This window comes from Gastrolobium bilobum, unplaced genomic scaffold (genome assembly GCF_033153095.1).
Source record: "Gastrolobium bilobum isolate Gb01-03AN ecotype WA unplaced genomic scaffold, APGP_CSIRO_Gbil_v1 utg1211, whole genome shotgun sequence".
NCBI lineage: Eukaryota > Viridiplantae > Streptophyta > Magnoliopsida > Fabales > Fabaceae > Gastrolobium > Gastrolobium bilobum.
In genome coordinates, this window is record NW_026898913.1 from 153,684 (window position 1) to 161,684 (window position 8,001).

Here is an 8,001-nt window from a genome sequence, read left to right on the forward strand (position 1 = left end):
TAATGGAACGTTCAGCGGTGGACGTGCCGGAGTGGTTATCGGGCATGACTAGAAATCATGTGGGCTCTGCCCGCGCAGGTTCGAATCCTGCCGTTCACGGTTTTATTTTGTGATTTTTTTTTCCTAAAAGAATTCTCGATAAAAAATTTAGGGCCAGTTTGGATGATTTTTTTTTCTTCAGAAGTTGCTTTTTTTTTTGTTGAAAAAAAGCACTTTTCATTTTTAATTCATTTGGATGTCTGCTTTAAAAAAAAACAGAAGTCATAAAAAAAGTCAAAAACTTACTTTTTTCTGAAGCTAAAATTTTAACTTCTAAAAAGTCAAAAGTCAAATATTTTTTTCAAAATCTAAATATTTTTATAAAAATATAAATAGCTATAACTTTTGTAAAAAAGTCTTCTAAAATAAAAAAAGAGGATAAAAATTACTTTTTTTTAAATTGCAAACAAACGGGCACTTATACGCTTACCTGAAATGAAGCAAGAAAGAAATATGCTTATGTACAGTTTAGACATATATAATTAGTGGCCATTTTTAACTTATTTAGTAAGTGAGCAAACATTGAAAACAAAATCAATGATTTCTCTTAAATAATTTCTTAAAATTATCTCTTATAATATAAAAATATTAATTTTTTTTAATATTGAGGAGTGTTATACAAAAATAAATAAATATTGAAGAGTCAGTATATTATTATTAAAATTAAAAAAAAACATATTTCACCTATCTTTTATAATTAAAAACAATTCTATTTTTTCTATTTTAATTATAAAAAGCTTATTTTTTTAATTTTTTTTTTGGATTACTAAAAAAGCTTATTTTTTATATGTTCTTACTCGACTCAAATTAATAAAGAGGAAAGTGTTTGTCCTTTTAAATGACACAACTTATATCCTTTCACTCTCATAAAAAGGTGGAACTCTCACTTTTATATTTTTCTGTCCACTCTCTCTCCTCTTTTATCTATCTTTTTCTCTCACTTAAAATGACATAAGTTTATATCCTTTAAAATGATACATATTTTTTCCATTAATAAATGATGAGTTGATAAATAATATTTGAAAAATCAATATGCTTTTGGCGAGGGCCTATACGAGCTGAACATGCATGAAAATTCATAAATCACAAGACCAATGTTGTAAAACTCGAGTTTCTACGTAAAAACAGAAAGGGGTGGTAGAAATGTAAAACGTAGAAACGACACGAAACGTAAAGTTTCTACCTTCTATCACTTAAGGTCAAGATATAAAATTATATATATACATGTTAAAAAAATATCACATAATGAACATGTGTGTTGAGCCACTTATCTATCTAAAAAGAAAAATTATTTTTCATAACCAAGTATCAAAATTATAAACAGTGATAATTAACAAGTAATGGATAACAAATATGCTCTAACTGCTTTATACACTCTGCAAATTTTGGATTATCGCTCATCAAGATATAATTTCACTTCTTTCAATGCACACAATAATCCAAAAACATAAAACAATTCTCATAGCATAACTTATAATAGAATTGCAGCTTTATAAGACATAATAAACATATATCCAAACAAAAAGATATTAAGATACTCTGAATATGATTTGGGGAAAACGAAAATTAGGTTTTTATTTTTTTGTAATTTTTTTTTAATTAAATTTTTAGTTTTAAGTAAAAGCGGTCAAAACGATAAAAACATAAGTTTTTACGTTTTTATGAGGCGTTTCTATCAGTTTTTACCTAAGACAGTTCCTACTTGAGTTTTAACACGCACCACTCTAGTAAAAACACTAGTTTTTGACAACAATGCATAAGACTATAAACTGACAGTTTGGAATTAAATCTTCTCCTCATCGAAAATTTTGTATAAAAATAAAATAAAACTAAAATTAAATGAGAAAAATAAAAAATAAAAAATTATAGGGCAAAGAAAACGAGCGAGGAGGAGCTCCCGCTCAAGTTATTCATGTTTAATTTTGAATTGAAATAAACAAAAAGATAAACAGTAAAGGAAGGAACCACATATCTAGGGTTTTGTCGTCGGAATCTGTGATCTCTGAACTGAGACAGTTATGCCGTGTGAAATGTAAATGGAGAAGGAAGGTGAGCGCTGTGATGGCGTAGTTGATCCTCTCGCTGACTATTGGGGGCTTTCCCTCTTTCCTTCAAAATCTGGTTCTGGTGTCCCATCCTCCGAACCTTACAACCCGGACCACGATCTTGACGCCATTCACAACCATCTCAGATCTATGGTATTCAATTCCTTCGAGCTCTTTTTTTCTTTTTTCTTGTTTCTGAATTTCAGGTTTCAACATTTTGATGCATAACTAAATAAACGTCGAAAATACGGTCTTCAAAATTTGAATTCGATGTTTCCTTTACTTTTCTCTGGAATTTAAGTATTAGGAATGGTTATTAATTTTAAGTGATTACAGTTAATTTTAGTTTTAGTGTAGTATTACAACAATAATATTAATTGCCATCCATGAATCTTGTGGTTGTACAGGCCTTGCAAAGTCCCTCTAAACTTGTGGAGCAGGCAAAATCTATAGTAGATGGTAATCCTGGACTGTTCAACTCTGAAATTTCAAGTGATCCAACATTTGATGAGAGCAATGATGATGTTTTCGCTGAAGATGCTGAAGAATTTCCTCGAAAACGGAGACCGGGCTTAGGCCTCAAGCGTGCACGTTTCTCTTTAAAGCCAACTAGAAAGTAAAGCTTATAATCATCATTTTCACTATCGATATCCCTTTCCTCTTGCTGTTTTTTTTTTATTTGCATACTTGTTTCTCATGTATCCATCTTGCAGCCCATCTATTGAGAATTTGATACCCAGCTTGGACATCCAAAACCTGAAAGATCCAGTGGAATTCTTCATGGCCCACGAACGGTTAGAAAGTGAGTCACTGTTTGATTACGCGCTGGATGGCATTTCTATGGTTTGCTCTTAACTTTCTTATTGGATTTGAATTTCATGAATAGATGCAAAAAGAGAAATACAGAAGCAGATGGGTGGTGTATCATTTGAGCCAAATCAGGATAATTTGTCCGCTAAACCACGACAACGTCGACCAGGACTTCTGGGGAATAATCAGCGGTACTGTCATCATATTTAAATAATCAGTCTCCATTGTCCTTGTTTATGATGTTTGTCATTGTTTATTCTGTTGTTTAATATCGTCTTAATATTATATGGGCCAGACCAATCAGATACAGGCATCGGTATCCAATAGAAACTTCTGACAATAATGATCATGTTCCATCCTCTCAAGAGGCATTTGGATCTGACAGTCTTGATCCTGTTGGTGAGAACAATGACAAAGGTGGAGCTTGTCTTACATCATTGGAAAATGAAGTAACCGGTGGGTAAATGCTACTCTGTACAATATGGGCAGGCTTTATTACCTCCCAGTACATCTTATTCTTTCATTCATCTTGCCTTTTTCTCCTAATCTCAATACCCTTTTTCATACTTTAAAACATTCCTATTATGTGTTTTGTTGCAGATTCATCTACTATTGAAGAAAACAAGCTCAATGATATATTGGATGGATTGCTTAGTTGCAATTCTGAAGATCTAGAGGGGGATGGGGCACTTACTATTTTGCAGGAGAGGTTACAGATCAAACCCATTGTTGTAGAGAAATTATCTGTTCCGGACTTCCCAGATGACCAAGTGATTGATCTAAAATCTTTTCGAAGCAACTTGTCAAAGCCAAGGAAGGCTTTATCCAACATAGATAATTTGTTGAAAGGAATGAATAATAAGACACCTCTTAGACAGGATGTAGGATGCCCTGTGCAGCAGTTAGCTTCACCCACTCCACCAAGAAGTCCATTTGCTTCATTGTCAGCATTGCAGAAGCACATTTCACGGTCAAAGCCATCAGTAGATCCATTTTCAGCTCGAGAAATTGATCATTTATCCAGAAGAAACTATTCTCCGACTAATATGATAAACCAGGATTTCAATCTAGTTGGTTCTGGGAAGCCATCAAATGAACTGAATGCACATATAATTGAACATGTTACTGCCGTAAGTAAGACAAGTTCAGTTTTGGATACTGTCAGAAATTGTGCCAGTACTTCTGAAAATTCCAAGGAAGATAATTCTGAGAAGTCATCAAATAAACTGAATGAAGCATTAATTGAAGATATGTTTGCCGTTAGTCAGACCAATTCGGCAGAGGACATTGTTAGAAACTGTACCAGTACTTACCAAATGTCCACGGAGGATAATCCAATGGAACCTGGGTTTGGGGCTAATATTGACTCAAATGAACCTCATATTGACATGGATGTGGAAATTGGAGGCAGTGGTAAGGGTAAAAGTATTATCGATGACATGGTAGGCAGGTCAAATATGGAGGCAAATGAACCTTGTCAATTTGAGGACAAAGTACGTTTCCTTTGAGTATTTTAGTTTTATCATCTGAAATTATTGGGAAAGTTTTAAATCTGAATAAATTTTTTGTATTATGATATATGCAGGCAGAAAATGTGCCGGCATCTGCAGCTTCTATGCCAACAGATGATAGGAATTTCAACTTGGTGAATCCACTAGGTATGTATATATGCATCTGCTTCTGAGATATATTCACAGTGCAAGTAACTGAAAGCAGAATGACTAAATACTATATCAACGGCTGATTAATCCATGACTGACGTGGAATCATCTCGTTAATATGTTTCACTATTATAACTGTATGCTAGGCATAATATTTTATTAACTGCTTATGAAAACTGATGCAATAGTAATTTAATTAATTCAATTGAAATGTATTGTACATTATTTTTTTGAGCAGTTGGACAGGCTGAGAAGCATAAACTTCTTAATTTATCCCTCGTTGGCAGGGGGAAAAATTGGCTACTTGAAATCACCATTTTCTGTGTGCTTTTAAATTTTCTTTCTTTTAATGATGCAAGGATTTCATTTATTTATTGATTGCCAATTTACTATTGCTGCATTATTCATCAGTTCACTTTTAGCAATGCACAAGGAATTTAATTTTCATTTACTCATCAATATATGCAAAAAGCCATCTGTTTGTGTTCATGTCAAGCTAGTTTTTCTTGTGAAGTTACACTTGTTCAGAATGCATTTCTCTGCAAAATGTCGAGTTTCATTTGCATTACTGACTAAATAAAAGAAAAATAAACAACGACAATTAATTTATGCACGAGGACTACTGTCATGCGCAAGGCTAGTTTACTCCATTTAAAGTCCTTTGGCTTAGGAGATGCCTTTACGCTGAAAGGCTATGCAGAAATCTTTGAACCTGCAGCACTGAGCAGATTTTGTACATGCATTAATGCTTATGACCTGAAGCTATATTATGGTCCTCGTTGCCAATATGACGTCATTTTCCTGCTTAGAGTACCTTTTTTCTTGATCGTTGTTAATACTTAATAGGTTATTCTTCTTGTTATTTACGGTAAATGTGATGGGTTTGTGGACAGAAACCAACACTAGAATTTTATGAACATTCAAAATGTTACTATGTAATTGTAGGGTATGAGACTTGAGTCCCACATTGGTTATATGGGTGACTAAGTGGGGTTTATATAGACTTTGGACTCTCCTACTTCTTGAGCTAGCTTTTGGGGTGAGGTTCTCTCAAGGTTCGTATCAATTGGTATCAGGACCTTCCACTATGTCTCCCGGCTGCAATCGAACGGCGCGGCTGGTGATGCTGGCATTGCGTGGGCGTCGAGGCTATGAAGCGTGGTGGAATGTTACGATCTAATTGCAAGATATGGGACTTGAGTCCCATATTGGTTATACGAGTGACTAATGGGGGGTTTATATAGACTTTGGGCTCTCTTACCTCTTGGACTAGCTTTTGAGGTGAGGCTCTCCCAAGATCAACATCAACAACACTTTTATCCCAAACTAATTGGGGTTGGTGGTAGATGAACCCAAATAAAGGTACGAAGGGATAAAAATAAAATAAAATAAAATAATAATAATAATATATATATATATATATATATATATATATATATATATATATATATATAAAGTAAAAATAAAAGGGGTGTAAATAAATAAATAAAATATGGGGAAAAGATGGGGAAGGGGAAAAGAGATAAAGGAAAAGAAGGGGAAAAGAAGAAGGGGGAGATGAAGGGAAAAGGACTAAAAAGGGACCATTTGGAACATAGGAATAACAACAGGTCTAACTGTCCACCATGCTAATAGCTTTTCTCTATTCTGTCCTAAGGACACTATCCACCAATCTATATTTCACTCCATTAAGTTTTGTTTTATTACCTTTCCCCAAGTAAGTTTCGGCTCTACCAAGATTCATATCATAAAATGTTTGAAGAAAAGACCCAAAGTGTATTTATTGAAAAGTTCAATGGTATCATTTGATCCATGTATTTCACTCCACCTAGTGGAATGAGGCTTATTGTTGTTGCTGCTGATAACTTGTTATAACAATGTAGTAAACTCCCCAGATAAGTTGCCATTTGATCTAAAATCAGGGAAGTATTTGTTTTATGTACGTTTGATGGCGCTAACTCAGTGGTGGTATGCATTAGCTGATCAATCAAGTCCTGCTGGGTTTCAAGCCAATACTATGGATAAATGCACCAGAAGATCAGATGATGGTCCAGAACAGTATTTGCAGGTTACTAGCTTTTCTGATTTCCTTTTTTACATTCCCCTTAGGTTTTGTACTCATGTAATCATTATTATTTTTGAAAAAACAATTTGATGCTAATAGGTTGAGCTGTCTGGGCATTAAACTTGTAAAATAAATAACCGCAATATAATGTTCATTTACGTGTTTCCAAGGGCTCAAATCTTAAGGACGAAAGCAATTAAGCATCATAAAATACTAGCTGCTTTTAGAATTGAATCTCTCTGTCTTCTGGTACAGGAAAAGACAGACGGTACTATGGCGCCTGTTAATGGACAAAGGAGAGTTAAATCACGTTCGCAAAGAAAATCTAAGGATAAAAGACTTCCACGGAGGCAGAGCCTTGCAGGTTTCTACATACCATTTATTTCGATGAATTCCTTTTGTTGTTGTGAAGTTAATTTTTTTTTATCTTCTCAGCTGCTGGTACATCATGGAAGTCTGGATTAAGGAGAAGCACCAGGATCAGGACAAGGCCTTTGGAATACTGGAAAGGAGAACGATTGGTGTATGGTCGCGTACACGAAAGTGAGTACCATCATAATGCTTTATCATGGGCACGCACTTGGTGAATTAGAAGTTTGTTTGGGGTGGGGTGGGGTGGGGTGGGGTTGGTCACTAGACTAGATATTTTGGTACACCATGACTTCTGCGTTTAGATAACTATCTGCACACTGACACAGAAAAACATGTTTTACTAGCGTAACACGTTACTAACTATAGTGGAAAAGCAAACTCATAAAATATTTGTCATTAAATACTGGTGCAAGCCGAGAGTTTCTTATTTTGTTTTATCCATTTAGCTTTGACGCTTTGAATGTGAAGTGAAGATTAAATTGTTCTTGTCACGTATCCTTCCCATTAGAGTTAAAATAAATTTATCTGTGCAGGTCTGGCTACTGTCATTGGGGTGAAGTGTATGACTCCAGGAAGTGATGGGAAACCAACTATGAAGGTGAAATCTTACGTATCGGATAATTACAAAGAGCTTTTGGAGTTGGCTTCTTTATATTGAAAGTAAAATACATTCTGCCATATTTTCTTGAACGTCCTATTCTAGTGTATCTTTTGGGGGAAGATTCTACGGTGCTCTTAGACTAAAGAGCTGCATGGATATTATGGAATTGTCATGCTATTATCAGTAAAGTGTATTTTGTAATAAACTCATGTGATGGTTATCTATTTTTAAAGCCCCTTGTATTATTGTTATGTACTTTATAGTCGAATTTAGTCATCATTATTAGAGTTCGAAACGAAATCAAAGAATCCAGAAATGCTGCACCAACGCGACCAGCCATCACGGCAAGCCCCTGTCGTGATCCACTCCTAAACCCTGCGCACCTCCACCACACCTGTTCCTCGTTCA

General features: G+C 34.6%; 1 protein-coding gene and 1 non-coding gene across 2 annotated transcripts; both read left to right on the forward strand.

The window, feature by feature from the left end:
• The first annotated feature begins 17 nt into the window (after nt 1-17).
• TRNAS-AGA (transfer RNA serine (anticodon AGA)) lies at nt 18-99 on the forward strand. Its single transcript has one exon. It is a non-coding gene; the product is annotated as a tRNA-Ser (tRNA).
• Nucleotides 100-1,983: 1,884 nt separating this feature from the next.
• On the forward strand, nt 1,984-8,001 carry LOC133285388 (centromere protein C). Its single transcript, XM_061482595.1, has 11 exons — nt 1,984-2,237; nt 2,492-2,700; nt 2,798-2,886; nt 2,971-3,085; nt 3,190-3,350; nt 3,495-4,391; nt 4,481-4,552; nt 6,535-6,623; nt 6,876-6,984; nt 7,056-7,163; nt 7,526-8,001. The coding sequence occupies exons 1-11, from the start codon at nt 2,076-2,078 to the stop codon at nt 7,648-7,650; spliced, it is 2,136 nt and encodes a 711-aa protein (XP_061338579.1). The 5' UTR covers nt 1,984-2,075; the 3' UTR covers nt 7,651-8,001.

Excerpts from the sequence above, each read along its gene's own strand:
- LOC133285388 (XM_061482595.1), top strand. The coding sequence starts at position 2,076 with ATGGAGAAGGAAGGTGAGCGCTGTGATGGCGTAGTTGATCCTCTCGCT. Across the intron at positions 2,238-2,491 it reads ACAACCATCTCAGATCTATG|GCCTTGCAAAGTCCCTCTAA; the intron begins GTATTCAATTCC and ends GTGGTTGTACAG. Across the intron at positions 6,624-6,875 it reads GTCCAGAACAGTATTTGCAG|GAAAAGACAGACGGTACTAT; the intron begins GTTACTAGCTTT and ends CTTCTGGTACAG.